This window comes from Falco cherrug, chromosome 8 (assembly GCF_023634085.1).
Source record: "Falco cherrug isolate bFalChe1 chromosome 8, bFalChe1.pri, whole genome shotgun sequence".
NCBI lineage: Eukaryota > Metazoa > Chordata > Aves > Falconiformes > Falconidae > Falco > Falco cherrug.
The window spans coordinates 63,851,619-63,871,291 of NC_073704.1; the positions used below are offsets into that span (position 1 = coordinate 63,851,619).

The 19,673-nt window shown below is 39.1% G+C and overlaps 1 protein-coding gene across 8 annotated transcripts in view; it reads right to left on the reverse strand.

Moving 5' to 3' along the window:
* AFF4 (ALF transcription elongation factor 4) overlaps positions 1-19,673 on the reverse strand; it is a 54,250-nt gene that overhangs the window by 242 nt on the left and 34,335 nt on the right. For 7 of the 8 annotated variants that reach the window (XM_055719196.1, XM_055719195.1, XM_055719197.1 and 4 more), the window contains 11 exons: positions 18,316-19,233; positions 15,970-16,058; positions 14,176-14,413; positions 11,920-12,017; positions 10,027-10,090; positions 9,742-9,878; positions 9,277-9,348; positions 8,457-8,550; positions 7,233-7,276; positions 6,164-6,384; positions 338-5,578 (listed from right to left, as the gene is read on the reverse strand). In XM_055719196.1, the coding sequence (XP_055575171.1) occupies positions 5,460-5,578; positions 6,164-6,384; positions 7,233-7,276; positions 8,457-8,550; positions 9,277-9,348; positions 9,742-9,878; positions 10,027-10,090; positions 11,920-12,017; positions 14,176-14,413; positions 15,970-16,058; positions 18,316-19,233 (2,094 nt within the window). In that variant the 3' untranslated portion in view covers positions 338-5,459. Of the gene's footprint in view, positions 1-337; positions 5,579-6,163; positions 6,385-7,232; positions 7,277-8,456; positions 8,551-9,276; positions 9,349-9,741; positions 9,879-10,026; positions 10,091-11,919; positions 12,018-14,175; positions 14,414-15,969; positions 16,059-18,315; positions 19,234-19,673 lie in introns of those variants that run through there. The other variant, XM_055719200.1, reaches the window with a different exon arrangement.

Consider the following 19,673-nt stretch of genomic DNA (forward strand, 5'->3'; position numbering starts at 1 on the left):
TCCCAAATATATCCAGTGATAACTGGAAAGAAAAGTATTTACTTTTAATTACTTCTGATCTGATCTACTTAAATGTTCGAGACTGACTTTTGCCACTAAAGTATCACCTATTTTAAAATAAACTGATCAAAATCCTATTTTGATCTGTTGCATGTTAACTCAGAGAAGGAAATCAAGCCACTTTTGATGTGACATGTATCAGCAAGCCTGGGACACAAATACCGAATGCTGTTTTCCTTTTTGTTATACACAGAGCACTAGCCTGAAAAAAGAAAACTCTGCTTAAAGATGCACCACCAGGGAGCAGAACACCCATGCAACAGATACGAGCACAGCGTTTGAAGTTTAATACAGAAAATCTATTTGATATTTATTAAACTTAGTTTCTCCAGTTACAGTTTTGCATTGTACAAAGCATTTTAATGACACAGTAGTTAAAAAGATCTTTACAAATTGAAATGTGATACCCTTTTCTCCAAATATTTTAATTGCCATAAATTTGTTTAAAAATACACATTAAACGCATGTTTCAGACACTAAACTTTCTATAATCTCAATACCACAAAATACATAGAATATACTATACAGATGTGGAAAAAATCTAGTTAGTATATAATACTTTGCTCACCATTAACAGCTTTATTACGTGAAATGCACATACTGACTTAGAAATCCTAATTTTGAGCCCCAAAGTACCCTTTGAAATTTTAAATGTATTGCAACAAATAAAATCACAGTTTGTTTTTTTTTCTTTTTAGGTTTTGGTTGAAGACAGATGCCTAAATATTTTGATAGAAAACAAAATGTAACACATGGACTTGTCATGTACAAAGCATAAAACAGAGACATCCCATTAGTTACTAACAGTACCTTTCTGTATGATTAATAAGGGCTTCATTTATAAGTGACAGGTTAAAAGTTACCTTCCCCCACCCGCAAGCCCTCCCCCAAAAGAAAAACCCTTCTTCACCAAATAATAATTTCAAATAAGATAAAGGATTTTTAATAAATATATAAGCACTTTATCCTCCATATACAAAATTTCTGAAAACAATTTAAAAGGGGGACCAGATACAAATGTCAGGAACTGTGCTTGCAAAAGTCATGCCTGGTCCTTAGAGTTGAGTTTTCTGATGTATAATGCCAATGCAGCCAAAAACAAATGCTGCAGAACTTGTGCACCCAACTACATCAGCGACTAGGGTTGCATATAAAAACCGAGGACAGGGAACACTGCATTCCAACCCGCCTGTCAGCTCCGCTAGCACGTGCGGAGTTACGCCAGGAATGGATACGCTTCCATCGAGTTGCCAGATGAAACTAAACCAAGTGAAGCATGGACATCAAGACAGCCTACACAAAGGCCGTGCAGTACCACTGCACTCCCAGTCGCCCAGTGTGGGGTGCTCGGTCGAAGCCCAGCTGAAGGCAGCAGAGCAGGGGGCAGCATGGCTATAGGGCCACCCCCCGCCCGACACCAGTTCCTCGGAAAGCCATGGAGCTGGACATGCACCACGATTCCCCAACTGATCTGAGTTCACAGAACTTTCCTACTTAGGAAATTTGTCTCCCAGAACAGGCCTGGATTTGTCTGAGTTGGCTAGCGAAAGCTTTGGGTACTCTTCATACTTCGAAGATGTCTAGCATTAAAAGTTTGTTGCTGGGAAACACAGGGGTTTCCGTAACACCAATTCATCAGATGGAGTAATTGAAACCCTGACCGAAGTATTTGTCAGAAATCTAAGAATTTGGAAGCTGTTTACTCCCCAATGGGTAATTCAAACTTGACTTGCTCAGGCCCTTTTTTATCTGCCTTTACATAAACACTGCAGTGACAGCAACTATCTGTTCGGGAAATGAAATATTAAATACAGCAAAGGTAGTCTCTAGCAGTTGGCCATTTTGGCAAACTACATAATTATCTGCCTACGGCTTTATTTTACTTGCCCCAGGCAAGCGCTACATTAGCTCCATAAAGTACTGACTCTCCGTATGTTGGGGCCACTCATAAATACATTTCAGGGCGTTTCTTTTGTTATCACAGCAATCAAGCCTCAGCAATCTAAAGGAATATACATTGCACTCCTGTATAATATGCAATATTTATCACCAGTAAGATGGTGACTCAGCACTCAATAAATAATATATCAATATAGTCAGTTGCACCATAATCTAAAAAACAAGTATAACATATACTTTGGACAGACTGAGCTCATATATATATACATATATATTAAAAGACACATACAATACAAATTGCATACTGCAATCAAAAGCCAGGAAGAGCCATCCATATGCTCTGCTTTATGGCTAATAGTTTCAAATCAAAAGAAGAAGTCTTGGGTTGTTTTACTCTGGTGTCCTGAAGATTTGTTTAGAATTATAAATGGTTGCACCTTATCACCTAGGAACCTGCAAGTTTGACAGCAAATTCAAATAGTATTGATATCTGAGCAAGCCTAGTCTGATTAAGCCATTTTTAAGATTCACCAACTGGGACCACATTCAGTGAGGGAATTAAAATTACGGTATTGATATGTATTTGATCGACAATTGCCTAGGGAACCATTTAGGAAGCCAGGAGTTAGGGATTCCCTACCGGAGTCACTAGTGCAACGTGCATTAGTGCTGCGGTGACATGCATTTCCACTGCTGTTGTGTAGAGGTACGAAAGGACAGGTTCAGACTGTTTGCCTGCACTTTGACAGAGGGATGGAAGCCTGTTACGTACTTGCATTGGGATTTTTTAGCTACAAAATCTGACAAAGTACGTAACTTTTCTCTTGGAAAAAATGGTAAATCCCAAATTAAGATATGCTTTTGGAATTGCAAAGTTTAAATGTATCTAATAGCCACAGATGCGTAAGGCATTACTTTTCAATGAACAAGACTCCTGCATATCTCCCGTACAGACAGAAGACCTGGGACAGCACTCTAGAGGACAGTCTACTACGAAATACACTGTTCAGGTGGGACACTTTCAACCAGTTCAGGTCCACATTTTGACACGATGTAAAAAGTCTTCTGGTCATTTGAAGACAATTTTTTTAAGATCCACCAATCTAGGGATAAGCGATACATTTTTAAGAGACCAATTCAGTGTGACACCAAAAGGTATTTGTGGGACTCTAGTTAAGGAAAAAAAATTCCCAGAGATGAGACCATTCCTGCTAACAGTAATGGTAACTGTGCACAAAGGAGCAAGCCAAAACACAGCCATGCTGGCTAGTGCAGCACTACACAAAAAATAAACTATGAATGCAACTTGTACGAAGGTATTTTTTATATAGCGTCAAAAGTGTGCTAGGCACTTTAGAGTATTACAGGAAAAATAGTTGACAGTGTCCCATTAACCAAGATGCGGAGTTTGAGGGTACAGAGTTCTGTCTCGAACAGCAAACACTAACAGAAACGTGACCTTGCACAGTGATTCAATAAAAAGGATGCTCCGACAGACCTGAAGAGTAAATTCAGCTATCATGGAAAAAGTCACAGGTCTGTTAACCATGTATCAATTTGTATGTAGCAAAGCTTTTCTGGAAGTACAAAACACGCTGGAACGCAAAGGAAGCTCTACGAATATGCAGCTACCTTTTAGTAGGTTACTAATTTGCAAAACTTCTAAACTCTTAAAGCCCATAGGACATACTGCAGTACTAAGTAGCGTAGAATTCTATTCCTTCTCTCGAGGTTGCCGTGATTTTGGCACTTAACTACAACTACACAAAAAATTTAGTGCAATAATTTTCCTGAACATGCACGTTCATATCTGGTACAGAATAAAGGGTTAAATGGAAAAGAAAACAAAGCAGCATTCCACAATCTCACTCCAAAGGATTCAGAGTTTGACTCTTCAAAAGGAGACCACTGCAATGAGAAGTCAGTTTGTGTGACAGACACTAGTACGTTTAAAAAGGAAGTGGAATTTTACCAAAGTACTGCAGAAGACCACTGCATACAGTATACCTGGTCCTGCTGTAAAACATCTTGTAAACAGTTCATAAAATCTTCATCTAAAAGTAAGGCATAAGGCACACCAGACATGTTAGGGGCACTAAGCAATACTGAAAGCAGTAGCATTTTAAACCTTTTACTCAGACAAGCACCTTACATGGAAAGGTACTTTGGTTTACACTTTTTGAGAGCAATCAACTGCAACTCCATGAACCATTTCCGTTGCACCAAGTTGCTCCCTTGCAAGTGAGTATTACGCTCCATCAAACATTAACGGGACCTTCATTAACACGGGGTAAATACAAGTTTTAAATCCATTCTGCATCAAAACAGTCAATTTCCCTGTAATAGCAGGCGTGCTCCCACCCCACGATGGCTGTTGCACTGTTATCCTGTAGTGTCCATTAGCTATCAGACCCTAAAAGGAAAAAAATGGACCTCTATTTCTACTAGATTCCTGGTTTCTCAGTCAATGGAAAAGATGCAAATGACAGATCTGGTAGGAATTGTAACTCTTGTCGGTTTTTTAACCGCAAAGTTCACCCATTTTCTAAGTGTCAAAAAATGACAAGCACGCAAACAAAACTTATTTTAAACAAAGAGATGCAAAAAAGCACAAGATTGTCCTTTCCAGAAACGTTTCCTGTATGCATCGCACCTATCAGACTGAAGTTCATTCCTACACCATTACTTCGATATCACATTAAATGCAAATTACTGTAATGTTTTGCGATTGTTATAGTGTTAATCGATGTTTTGAAACTGCCTTGGAAACAATCCAAGTCAGATCCAGCTAAATACTTTTCCATATAAATTTATTTATAATTCATTTAAATGAAGTATCTTAATACGTAGAAGAATATCTGGAACTTCTCTATTTAGTACAAATTCTGCAATAATAAATCTGTAGTTGTCATTTATTAGTTGACTCATAGGCATTAGGCATGAAAAGTATGGTGTCCCTACACGTTAGAACCTATCAACCCTAGTTCCTTTTACAGGCTCTACCACCACAAGACATTACAGAGTAACAAAGCTCACAAAGTACTTAAATAAAGTGTCTATGTTTAATTTCTGCTAAGTACTCGAAAGGGTAAATTTAGGGGAGAAATAGCTACAAACTGCCCAAAATTGGGCTTTTCAAAATTAAAATTAAAAAAATAAAATAAATAGGGTTTAAACTGACGATTTATGTATTGTGACTGGAATTCCAATGATCTATCCATGACAGATCAGCAAAACTATACCTTTTTACGTAGCAGATTTTAAAATATTTAAATAACTTAGAACGGGAATACTGAAGAAGTCCATTAACCAGATGATTTGGGGTTAAAACACAAAACACAAATGAGGATGGGAGACATGTGAAAGCATTCCTTGCTCTTAGTGTCAACTAAGCAATGTGTTATGGCAGTCTTCCTTATTGACATGACACAGTGTTGTGGAGATAAATCAGAGGCAGCGAGAAAAATGCGTTCCATTTTCCATTCCTTCAGTTCCAAATATCACTTGGCATCCAGGCGCAACCAATGTAATCCCTGACGGGTGTAACGCACTAGGTCTGTCATGATGCTTGAATTGAAAACCAGAGGGCCCATAACTTTATCCAGTTCGGCAAAGAACTCTAAAACAACACACACACAAGTTAAACTATGCACATATTCTCATGGGGGAAATACTACAACCACCATCTTTTCAGCACGAATCTTTTAGATTAAGACAGACAAAGTAGTGAAGATGGCTGAACGATGGAATAAAAGAAAGGAAAGAGGTCCTTGATAATCAATTGCTTTACTGTTTTGGAGAAGACTGGTTGATCAGAACAACTAGAGTATGGTTAAACTATTGTAAACTTCCTTGGGCCTTCCCCCTCAAATGTGTATGCCACTTCACTTAAGAATTACAGAAAAAACCCCCATACCAAGTTCCTCTCCCTACAATGAACATTTCACAGGACATGCAACAAAGATTTTAATTTTTTTAAAAAAACATATAGCTGGTAGGAGGCATCACATCTCCAATACCACTTAGACAACCAGCCCAGGGTATCGCCATAAATCAAAAGTACAACCTTCCACCTTACTTTTGCAGAGGACCTGGTTTAAGCATCCTGTGTGCCATGAAATGCAACTCCAAAATTCAAAGCCTGCGAGTATTTCAGCATGCTCAGGTACATCTGATGTTACAATCCACCCGTGCCTGCCCTTACCTTTCTGTTCTCTAGACAGCTGTTCAGCTTGGTCCCAAATTTCAGTGGCATAGAGGAAGTTGGATGTAACCTGGACGTAGCTGGCTGCCATCTGATGGATCCTCTGGGGGATCGTCACCGAAGACCCGCTCCCTGAAGGGTTGGCTGCCCCAGAAGAGTAATTTCCTGAATTCCCTGGAGACAGCTTTGGAGAGACTGGAGACGGCATACTGACAGGCTTGCTGCTTACCCAAAGAAAAATATTAAATTGTAAAATGCAGAGAGAGACATACTTTAGGCACATCATGCTGTTAAGATGCCCTTCCAGACCTCTCTTCCCACACCTCAAGGCGTGAGACACTAAAGCACTCCTACTTCACACATCAACAAGTCAGATTTGCCCTACAACTAATGAAATGCATGACACTGTAACAACTGTTGAGGATCCTCCAACTCTTTATCTTTTAGCTTCACAGCCAAAACCTTAGCATCTCTATCTCTTATTTCAATAAAATCTTACATTAATTGTTTAAATAAATTGAACCTTAGAGAAAATTAACAAAGACATTACAACTACATGGTAACTATACTGCCATAACATTACACTTTCAGGTAACATGATGCAAACCTGAAATACCCTCCTAAAACTCAGAGTGATCTACCAAAGGTCTCCTGTTAGGTTTAAAAAAATAGAAATAAATTGCTGTACTCTAGCAGAGACAATCCTGAAAGTACTTGTAACCATCTGGGCTCGCAGCATTAATAAAGTTATTGTTTTGAGGGAAAAAGCAATAAATAAACCAGCAAAACTCACTGAGATAAGTGACTTGTGTTTAGTGACACACTGGCCCTTTTTTTGCAACAAGGAGCTGCCTGCCAGACTCTGCAGAGCACTACCACAAGCGGCAGTCTTCCAAACCTTTCATCAGAGCAATTACACAAACAACAGAATCAAAACCTACTCCCTTTGAACAGTCACCCCAACACTTTACAAGGCTGAAGAGCTCCTCTTTGAGCACCTCAGGCACACGGCTTATGTAGAAAACTAGCTACCAGATGAGAAATACAGGTAACAGCTTTTACTACTTACCTTCCCATACCAGGTGACGGTGCTTGAGAATTATTATAGGAATTCTGTTGGGGGGAAAAATAAATTTGTCACCTGATTTATGTTTCTACTTTAACTGGTTATATTTTATTTGGCTATTCAATTGGTTATTTTTGAGCAAATTAATTTCTGTAGCTTTTCTTTTAAGCAAGAACAGCAACATTTTGAATAATATCACAGTAAATTACAATTTGGGAAAATATCCTTTTTTACTGATGACTAAGACAAAAATGATGGGATTATTTTACCAACCCGAAGAAGGCCACTAAACATACAGGACTGGAGTAGTTCTCTGCTCTAACCATTGGATTCCACTGCCTCTTATGAGAACATTTTGGTTTTATCAGCCCATTACTAATCTGTTATTACTGGCACTGAACAATTAAAGATGTCTCAAAAAGATGTGAGAGGTCGGGCATGTGACACACCTGTTTCCTCTCAGTATCAATAGCTGGAAGTTTCAGAGAAAACCAGTGACATTAGCTACCTATCCCCAATTGCTCCTTTGAAAAATCTCAGTCTAGATTAAGGACTGAGTAACATTACAGAAATATTGTAACTGTTTTTCCCAACTGCAACATCTTGATTCAAATAAATTCACTCAAAGAATGTGTCTCTCTATCTCCTTTCCCTGACAGGACTCTTAAAATCAGTTGCACAAGAATTTAGATAAATTCACAGATAGGAAAAATTAAAAAATAATAAATAAATAATAAAAAAGAACATTCCACTGCAAACAACAGAAATCCAGAAAGACCAACGTGGTTCTGAATTAGAAGAATTAGAAGTTGGCTCTGGTGCCAACTTTTGCGAAGGCTGAACAGCTGCAGCCCATGTAATACACCCCCCTAGATCTGAATTCCCTTAAGGTTAAACATGAAAGTGAAGTTTCAGCTTGTTATAGCTGCAGCAAGAAAAAGTTTTTAAATTCTCCTTGAAGCTTTCTGTATTCATTAAAGACAACAAAAGCTAGATCAAGTTATCGAGAGAGCTACCACGCTAGGACCAACAGGGTTATGACAGCCATGCTGTCTCTTCCCAGCTTTAAACTACCCAACTTTTAACTATTTTCAAGGTCCAGTTCTAAACTGGGTATATTCCAAGTTCATGTGTAGTGGTCTTAAAACGGGATTCAGGAATTTTAAGTGATGTAGAGCTTTAATTTGATTAGGTTTTAATATTTGAAGAAATTACATATGCAATTACCTTCAGATGTTCAGTCAAGGTTTTAGAATATTTCAACGCACTTTCCTTCTTCAGTTTGAAAAGCCTTAGGTATAGTAGAGATTGGCACCGAAGACTGACCAAAGACAGAACAACAAAACATTCACAGTTAAAGTCAAGTTTATCACAACTCAGTGAATTTCAGAAATCTAGCAGCTGTGGGTTTAAAGCTTTCTCTGCCAACTCTAACAAGCCAGCTCTCAAGTAGTAACTCAACCAGAAAAATCCATAACCACCTTTAAATTCTCAAGGAAATAAAACTAGCTCTGTGTGCCTTAAGTTGAAACTGAGTAATTTTCAGTGATCTTGCTGATATAATCAGTTTCCAGTTCTGAGCTTAGGAGATGACACTAAACTACCTCCAAGAGTTTAGTTTATTTTTCACTGAATCTAATGCATTCTGCCATGGCCTCCCCTTTCTTTCCCACCTGACACCAACTGGTTCTGGTCTGTAGAGTTGCAGAACCTGCTGCAGCCATTTAATTAATCTAGTAGGCTAGTGACAGTTCTTTACAGCCAGTCCAAATTTTTACTTTCGCTGGATGAGCATGTAGGACAGACCCCCCCATCCTTTCTGCTGTTATTCCTTAATATTTCAAAGGCTTGGGTCCTCATTGTCAACATCCCCTCTTCCCCAGTTTACAGCAATCAGATACATAGCGTTAACCTTTACATACAGCCAAGCGGAAAACTCATGTATTTGTGTCGGTAGCACCTGAAAACCCAGTGTAAAACAGCATTTCATGTAGATAAAACATTTGAAATTAACCAGTGCATTGTACTAAGTTCAGAATACACATACCAAAGCACTGCTAGCCTTTTATCTGCAGCCGTAGCATCCGGTGCCAAGTAATTCTTCAGTTTCATAGTGTATCTACACAGACAACAAGTAAACAACACAAAGATTACTGTATCATTTACCAATCACAAAACACTGAAGTTTTTATAAATTTCTAGTTTCAACTGTCTTCAGAAACCTCTCTCAGACCATAAGCAAAGTGCAGACTGGGTAGTAATTGGAGTAACCTTGTCTTTCATGTTATGCGTTGTAGAGAGGCTTCAAGAGCCTTAGCAGAAAGCATCTCAAGCATCATGAAAACACTTTAAGACTCAGCAACTGGAACAAACTGGTAAGTGATCAAGTTTTATTGGAGGAACGATAAGAGATCTGAAAAGTTGGCAGCAAAACTGTAGTAAAACTTGAAGTTCTGATTTCCAGACCTCTTTCCCACCCACCTGACTTTTCCATATGCTTTGCAATGCTTACTTGATTAATTCCACAGTTTCTGAATACATAGGGAACGGGGACTTGGATTCCTGAGCATTTTTCTCCAATGCATTCCCACATTCAATGAACGACACTACAGCATCTAGGTAGTACACAGCCTTCTCAAACCTGTCAGACTGAGATTGGAAAAAAACCTTTTAAGAACAAAAACCAGAGAGGAAGCACAAGAAAGCTCCAGTACAGAAGGGCAGCAAAATGGCAAAAGTAGTAAACAAGCCACAGTATAATGTGCAAACCTTGGATAAGTATTGGGGATTTACTTACCAATGCATCTGCATTATGTTTTAACTTCTTTGCTTCTTGTAAATAATGATCAGCTGAGTAAGTCCTGTAACAGAGGACACAAACTTAGGGGGGCTCCACTCACACTGCGTTTTTCCCCTTTATGACTCAAGTTTCTTAATATTGCTAAATTTTTTTTTTGTCTAATTCAAATTACAGAAGCTACACTATAATAAAGGTGTTAAAGTTGTTAAAATAGTTAACTAGCATGATTAGTTACAGTATGATAGAATTTGTTAAATAGTTTTAAGTTAGTTCTCTAGTTTCAGGTAATTCAAAATGGCATTTCAAGCAAGTTGATAAGTACACATGATTTGGTTAAATTTATTGCATTTGACAGTCAGTCAAGCAAACCAAACATTTGACCAACAACAGGGGCAAGGGAAGGAAAAAAACCTACAAAATTTGAGAACAAATGAATCCACTGCCTCCAGGACTGGCATTACTGAAGGTGTGAAATATTTAAAAATTATGGTAATAATACAAAATAAATCAAGATGCAGTCAGGTGGTAATCGCTTTTGCTTAGTCACCCAAGACAATCAATGCTAAATGGCTTTCACAAGTAGATGAGCAGAAGGTAATCATAAAAGTGTAATTATACATTTCAATATATTAACATTGAAATAAATTCTCCCATCCAACCTGTCTTACTTGTGTAAGGATTAAAGATATTTGAAATTTTTAAGAGTCCACTTACAAAAAATTGATGTAATTACAAAGCAAAAGTTAATACTAAAAAGATTATACACCTACAAAATTATTCAATCAGTCCAGACCCAAGAAATCCTGAAACGTCTCAGTCATAACCATAAGATTATAACATGCCGCTGTTCCAAAGCACAATTACTGTTCCCTGGGGGGTGCTTTCATTATGTCTACCTATACTTCAATACATATTCAGATTTTATTTTTTTAAGAAGTTTGATCTTATCTCAATTTCTTGGCCCTGTTCAGTCTTGGAATAATTACAAAATCCCCCTAAAGTATTTTGTCCTGAATGATTGATAGTGTACTCCAATAATCAAATTCACTTAAAACTTTTTAAGGAATAACTACCAGGAGTAAAACACTGACAAGCTAGCTTGCCCACTTCCAAAGAGATCTTAATCAGGAAGTTACTTTTACATTCGGTATAAACATAATTTTATCGGTAAAGTAAACTTAAAAGAACAACAAAAAGAAATGCTTTAAGAGCAAGCATTGTACTGAGATATGAATTGGTACAAGTGAAACCTAAAATCTGCACAAGACTGCACAAATATTTGTTATATTTTCTTTTCAAGATATTTAACCCCACAGGATTCAAGCCCAATCACACCCTTGTGGATCTGAAATTTAACAATAATAAAAAAAGGCTCCTCTCTACTATCAATGACAACTCCTGACTCTAGAGGACGTGGGCTCTGTTGAGAGGGGAACAGACAGGTAGCAGCAGTGCCCTGGTGAGGTGAAAAGAAGCCATCAGCATTTAAAAACAGAACAACTTTGAGCTATTTAAGTCCACTGCATGGTCCTTTTATGCTCAGGAATGTACAGGGCAGGCTCCAGTACCTCCTCAAGGACTGCACCCTCTGCCAAGTGAATGGCACAGGAAGCGCTCAGACAGGCACATCCATGCAGGAACAATGCGCAGCTCTCCAGAGTGTGAACCCGCACTTAACGTCTTTTGTGAAGCAAAACGACAACTCTTCTCCAAGGGGAGCTGGCTATCACGACATCGATGCAGGAATAATGCGCGGCTCTCCAGAGTGTGAGCCTGTACTTAACATCTTTTGTGAAACAATGACAGCTCTCCTCCGAGGGGAGCATAGGAGCTGGCTATGCTCGAAATTCAGAGCCTCACAAAGGGAAAGGCATCATTTGCTGTTCTTACCTATCATCAAAAACAAGTTTTGCTCTTCTTGACTTTGAACTTTCCATAGACTGAGCAGACACAGGAGGGCAATTTGACGAACTGTTCAGAATCTTTTCCTGAAAGGAAAATTATTGCCAAATAATAAATTTAAAGAACAGTTAAATCTTCTCTGCCTTCAAGAAAAGCATTTGTTGCATAAATTTCTCCCATGACTTCATGCATTACATGTGGTAAGGTCAGTTTTGCAGCTGATTTATCTGCTGTTCACCGTAGACAGTAACACAGCTCCCATGGGGCTTTCACCTAACGCTGGCACAGAGGTACACACAGAGGCTACAATCGAGCTCCTCACTCTAATACACCAGGAGATCTCCACTAGAGGGAAGAATGTAGCCCAGGCTTTCAAGACACACCCAGATCCAGAAAATCCCTCCCTAAATCTCCCATGTCACCCTCCCCAAGTCCTGTTTTTCCACTCTAACAAAGAGATGATTAATATTTTTATGATTTCTTGTTTCTTTCAACAATACACTCTGCCGAATGTCTTTACCTCGAATAATAATAATAAAAAAGTATTTTGGGAGGATAAACATCATCTTCAGGGAGAAAAGTTAACTGATTTCACAAACACATTGTCCTCGCTCCCCTAAATGGCTCAACATAACACTTCAGGCTAAAGACCAGACACTACAAACACACCCGGAACCCTAAGTGAATCTACTTTTCGTAGCTAAACAGTATAAAACGCCTCAGCTTCCTATGTGGCTCCTACTCTCTTGGTTTATCATGATCAAAGGCCATCTATATAGACGTATTTCATAACCTGCATTTATCAGATTACTGCTAACCAGAAGGATCCTAGAGTTGCAAGGCATCAAATTCACAGTGATGCACTACCTACCATTGTAATGTGGAAACAATAACAAAATGTGCATTGCAATGCAGGAAGAGTATATACTACTATAAGACAAGCATGACTAAGCATATCTTAAGCCAGTTGTTAATTCATGAGATTTTTATCATTTTATACTTAGGGACGTTTCTATGCTGACAAGTAAAGAAAGGACAAAGCCTCAGCCTGTAAGTAAATTGACTATCTACAGTTCCTGGAAGTGTCGTACACAGACACCAATATATGCAACCCTGCCACGCTTCTAAAATCTCATGGTATTGGCATCTGAAGTAATGCAGCATGTCTCCCGGTTCAGATATTCACGAACTCCACCCTGATGACTAAGTTACTTTCTGCCATTGCTAATGTCTATTTGCTGCTCTACTCCTCCCCAAATCAATTATCTTTCCTGAACATTTTTAGATTTGCTTCTAAGCTTTTCAGTGACTGCAAATACAACTACCGAGGTTTAGCAGTTGCTTAAGCTACCAGAGCTGCCACAGCCTGTCGGAGGCTCTGGGGCTTTGCTGCAGAGAGTTTGCAGACAGGCGCACCACACCTGCCACAGACATTGGCATCACAAAGACAAGCCAAAATCCCTCCCAATTAAACACGCTGTGCTCAACAACTGGCTGCACAATAGAAACTGCTCACAGGTATTCAACAATACACTCTCAGATGTCCGCACAGGCTGATCTCTGTCCAGTATTACACACTTATATACCGATGAAAAAGCACATTAAAACTTAGTAAGACTATAATTTTCCTATAATATTTAAATCACATCACACCTAAATACCTTCCTAACACAAATCCCTTAAAAAACATTTTCTGCACCATCTTTATAACCATGTTTTCTCCACTCTAACCATGGGGAGAGTGCTGTACATTCCTGAAGCTGGAGTTAAAGTAATCTTTCTGTGGTCCTACAATGTCACAGAACAAGAGCTACAGCTTCCTATGAGAGTGGACCAAGCTCCTGCTCTCCTTAAAAATCAGGACAAGATCTGTATCTGCTCTGATGAGACAAGAATAACCTCATTGTTCCATTTACTGCTGTGTGAACAGTTTTCTAGTGATATTTCTTATTAACAAAGTAAAGAATAAATAAGCAGCATCAGTAATCAAAAGACAACTAAATGCATTTCACTAATTAACATGAGAATTTGGTAGGAATAGGCATTAGTATTCCACAATCCTTCCAAAGTTGTTTTCCAGTTTATAGACCTCCAAGGTACTTAAGTCCTACAACATGAAACAATGCATACCTAAAACTAATTAATTTTAACTTGAACTGCAAATTATTGTTTAGATTACACAGAGCATGTCAAACTGCAAAGCAAAGAAACAGGCTTAAGGCATTTACAGAATAAGGACTTCACCTTGGTTTCTTTAGCACTGCTTGAACCCTTCCCCTCCGTCTTTTTTTGTTTAGAAGATGAGCTGCTTTTACTGCCACTGCTGCTCTCCTTGCTAAGGTTGCTGCTGGACTTTAAGGATGATGACTGACTGACAGTCCTCTTCCGGGACCCATGTTCTTGCTTGGAATCTTTCTGCAGCGCTGGGGCAGCTGGAGACGGCAGTAAATCCTTCTCTTTAACAGTACTTGGCTTTGAAGACCTGGACAAAATGGACAAATTGAAGTTTTAGGTTTCTTTCCTTGAAAACCAAAACCAACCAACCAACAAAACCCCCAAAACCCAACACCACAAAACTTTATTATTTTTAATACAATCAAGATCTTTATTGTTAGACCTAGCAAACCAGTTATGGAGGAAAAGAGAGTGATCATCTCAGTAAGCAGGGTTCTACGAAGCCAGATTGAACTCGTTTTCACCATTTTATTTGTTCTGACCTGAAAACACAGTAGACAAGTTCTAACCATAAAACCACATCCCTACAACAGTTCTTAAAAAAACACCCTAAACACTTACAATGCAAGAAATCAATGCCAATGTTAGCGCCAGCCTGTCTGTTGCAGACTAGTCAGCCTAACAGCTCAGAAAAAATATGGTCCATATAAATGTTCCCTGGAACCCAGGGAACTGGAAAGCTTTCTCAGCATAGCCTTTCAGTAAACTCTTACCTTCGCTGCCGAGAGCTACTGTTGGCTATTCCTGGCTACCCATAATAATTATTTCTACATTATTTTTATAAGGTATTGATATAGTTTAATTTAATTAAGTGTCCTTCAGACAGCACTCGCAATTAAGCAAATATCAGAAGTAATAGGTTAAAAAAAGCATAATCTAGCTAGCAATGCATCCATTCATGCTATATCCGTGTTCCAAGAAACAGTAAGACACTATTTAACTCAGAATGGGTAAACAAGATTTCTAGCATCTGATGTGCTGCAGCTTTTCACATATTTGTAATTTGGAAATTGCTCACTATATAGAATTATTTTCCATGGCATAATTATACCAGCTTTCAGTTGCTTAATCTGAAATAGCTCAGTTTTAAAAGGCAGTGAGGAAAAAAATTAACTCTTTCCCATGGATTAACACTGACCAAGAACTAAATCAAAGCCAAAGCATAACAGCTATTACAAAAAGCATGGAAAATTACATAAAAGTAAAAGAGTATTAAACAGTGTTATTGATTCGCTAATTCTGTGTTACTTTGCCTTTGTGTAACTCACACTTCTTTAGCTAACGCATCAAGCAAATGTGAAGCTAAATCCATGGATCCGAATCTCAATGCCTTCAGCTTTCCAGGCAATACCAGTTAATTTATTCAGTTTACCAACTTGCTAAATGGAGAATTACTAGATTGGGTTAATTTAAAAGCACAGATTTTGCAAGACCAAAAAACTAGATGCAGAGCTGATTTCTAAAACAAAACAGAACCCTGCTGTATACGAGACAAAAAACAGGAAGCATATTCCATAATACACCAACCCTTCACACAAGGGGTTACCTCACTACTGTTAAGTGAAAAAAAAAATGTCGTTGGCCAATGTTTTTTGTTATGGTAATTAATTTCCAGCAGCAACTAGTGGAAACTCTAAAGTAAATCTGTCTGAAGGGTAAGAAACAATGAAAAATTTTAGGATTGATTAATAATGAGGAAACACTTTGCAGGGGGTAGGAGGAAGGAGGACAGGGGGGAAGATGACACCCATCTCCTTGATCACCCTGAGCCTTTGCTGTTGAAAACATAGCCAAGATACTCACTCCCTGCTGCTAGAAGTCTTGTGTCCTGATGGAGCTTTTTCTTCCAGTTTCGTTTTCTTGCTTTCACTGGCTCTGTTTTCATCCTCGTTCTGAGCAAAGCAAACAAGAAATACATCCAGGCAAACGTCCACATTTACAGCTTCACGAAGAGTAGCAATGTTTCACATTAACAAACTTAATTTGGCAGGCATTTTGCAGTGTCCAGAATAAGATACATACAGACCACAAAAGTATGCCCTACAGCATCTAGTCCATACAAAATATTTGCCCAAGCCCTGATATTGGAACATCATGAAAAACAAAGTCTGGCTTATAAATTATCAACCTACGTGAAAGAAGTAGCAGCTAAGCAGTTGCTCGCTTTAGCACAAATGTTTTTATCACCATGCAATACCTGAGATCAAGGAAACAATTTTATGTCATCAAGCCTAACAGAGGTGCTTTATGAACGCCAGGAAAAGGTAAAAGTCTTGCAGTCTATTAAGTAAGCTCAGGGATGTTGAAGACTAGCTTTTTATATAAATGTAATCCTACAGTCAAAGGGTCTTGAAGTTAAATCTCTAAGCAGCCTTCAGCAAGCACTGGAAGTATCAATACAGTGAAGACAACGGAAAACAGGGCCTCACAGAATAAATAATCCAGCAACATAACCCAGATTCAGACCTGAAGGTTTCATTTTTGTTACGCTAACGCTGCAACCCTGAGCCTTATGATCAAGGAAACGTGAGCAAATAATGTGTAGAAATGAAGTGGTGATGGCTGCATACAGAGCGCTCACAAACCTAAAAACTGGAAGGCTGGGGGGAAGGGGTGGGGTTTTCTTTAGCTGCCTCAACCAGGCATGCATCTTCTCTGGCATGCACCAGTACGCATCAGAGTAATCAGGATTCAAACCAATTAACAAGCAGACTATTTTCTGGGATAAAGCCTAAATTTAATTGGTCTTACCAAAGCTTTCTGGTTTAGACATAAGAGCACAGACCCTTAATGCTGTAACTCCCAATGTGTACTGAGAGGCACAACTACTCAAAGAAACAGAAGTCAGTGTGTTCAGAGCCACTGGAGCAGGTGAGTGCAGTCCTGGGAACATCAGGAATTACATAGTAACTCTTGCAAAACGTAATTAATCATTGTACTGGTCAGAGTTACTCCCATTTTACAAAAAAAAGCTCATACTTTCTCACTTCACTTTGTCATCCAGACAAAATAGGAATCTTGGGTTTCTCCTGTACTGTTCTTCTGTTTGCAGTTACATGTCAAGTCTCCTAGGCAACACCAATTTCAGTAAGCAATCAAGTTTACTTAGGTTGCTCAGTAGGAAAACTGGTTTAACTGAAATTAGGTATCTCCTCTAGAGGGTCAAATGACTCTAAATGATATCATATAATCCTTTGATTCCACATGTCAACAAAGTCTTACAACCGCTGCCAAATCTCTGTCAAAATGAAATTTTGAGAATAAAATCCAGAGTAGCATGGCAATTTTTGAATCCCTGAACCAGGGCTTCACAGTCCTAACATCAGGGAAACCAAAATTTATAAAAACTCACTGGATCACTGAGTCCATCTGACAGGCACAAGTTTGCTCTTTATACAGACTGTATATGTTTTGAGGTTTCTAAAAGCAGTTTAAATTACACCACCAGCTACTTCTTACCATTGTCTCCAATGATACTTGGAGTAACACTCCAGGAGTATTACTTCTATTCAGCTCCCACATTTGAGTCCTGTCCCATTTTACTGCACTCAGGCATTCCCGCTCTTTGTTTATAGTTGAAAAGATAAAATGCTTTTTTAGAGAAGATTAAACATTGTTATGGAGAGAGCCTTCTGCTCCCAGTAAAGGAGCACCCCTGACATTATGGTTTCTGCTGCTGCAATGCCCCAGGGCCATTTCTGTCCCATCCCTTGTCCTGGCAATACGTTACATGATTCACTGGTTCAAGGAGGCAATCCAGCTGAATACTGCCTTTTTTTTGGCCAGGTGAATTTTCCATTGGATCAGCTGCCTGAGCTGGCCTGCGGTGCAACAGGAGGTGTTGCCAGATCAAGTGGAGGCATGAGGCATGCAGCGCCCAGAGGTACAGCAGTTGTGCCACCTCCCTGAACTCCAGCTACAGTGCTAATACTCCTACAGGTTCAACCTCCTAAGAAAATCCCAGTAGTCTCTACTATAACAGTATAGGGATGATCAATGTGTTCTACACAAAATAACTAGCCAAAGTCACCTCCTGAATTGCTCAGTCACTACACTGGGTATGATCTGGATTGCTGGGCTATATGCTTGACACCAGCACCAATCCACTAAGGGGCCCCAATAACAGGTAAATCTCTACAAAATCATCACCTGCTTATGTTTCCTTTTGCCTTTTGTAGAACTTTTGTCAGACGACTGCTTCTGGGATTCTCTCACGTGCTTCTCTGGCACGTTTTTCTTTTCCACTTTGGGTGCGTCAGCATCCTTGTAAGGCTTCCCTGGTATTCTTGATAAGAGGCTCAGGTCAATCTTCACAATAAGTGGGTACCTTTCATCAGGATCACTGAGTGGTGAAAGAAGCTCTTTCTCTTCCATAGGAGAGAACATTCTTTGCCGAAAAAAGCCATCATCCTCCTCCATGGAAGATTTAACAGGAGTCCTATTGCTCTCAGAGTATTTGGGTGTTTGTGATGAAGGAGGCAGGCTCTCATTTTCATCAGAATCAGAGGATGAGGTATCTGTTTCTATGAATTCCCTGGATTTCTGGGCAGATTTGCTCGAAGCCTTGTATTTCTTTTTCTCTGCTGTAGGCCGAGGGGAAGATTTGGGTTCTTTCTTTATATTGGGTTTTCTGGAGCCTTTTGTGGCTGCCTTATGCCTGTTTGAAGGTATATTTGTTGCCATGTCTACTGGGGTTTCACTTTCTATTTTAAGACCTCCTCTAGGTTCTTCAATAGATGTCTTTTCTGCTTTCTTGGGCTGCTTTTTACCTACAGTCCTCCTCTGTGACGAGCTGTCACTCTGGGCAGGTGACTTCTGCCTGCCACGACTGCTCTCTGAGCCCTTTTGGGTGGGTTTGGAATCTCGCCCAGGTGTAGAAGAAATCGAATCCTTGGATCCACTTTGATCAGTGTAGCCGCTCCCTGTCCCCTGATCCCGTCCCTCTTTTTTGTAGCCTTGGGAAGATGGGATATTGCTGTCCACGGAAGAAGCTGGTGACACTTTATGTGAATTAACTTTGTTCAACCAGTTATCCAGTTGCCACTTGTTTGTTGGTGGTGGCTCTGGCTAGAAAAAAAATTTAAAAACGAGTGTTAGATAAAATATTTTACATTTCTTCCACCTTCTCAGGGGACAGCTGTACTGTGCTATGGGCCAAAAAACCTGAGATAAATAACAAATCTGAGATAAACAACAAATGAAATATAGGTTGATGAATATAGGTACAAGTAACAGCCCTCATTTCTTCATCTGGAGCAGGTGCCATCAACAGGCAGCATGTACTGCCATAGCCTTCCACACTATAAGCCTGCAGTTTTTTGAAGCTACTGTTGCCACATACAACTTCTGCTCTCCAACAGGTAACGGATAGTAAAAATCATCTCAAATTCAAACATCAAATGCATGCTTATATAGAGAACTGTTACAATATCAAATTGCAGGTACTTCAGCAAAAGAACAGTCCATCTTGGAAACTGACCACATATTTGTCAGTCTATTACTTTTTT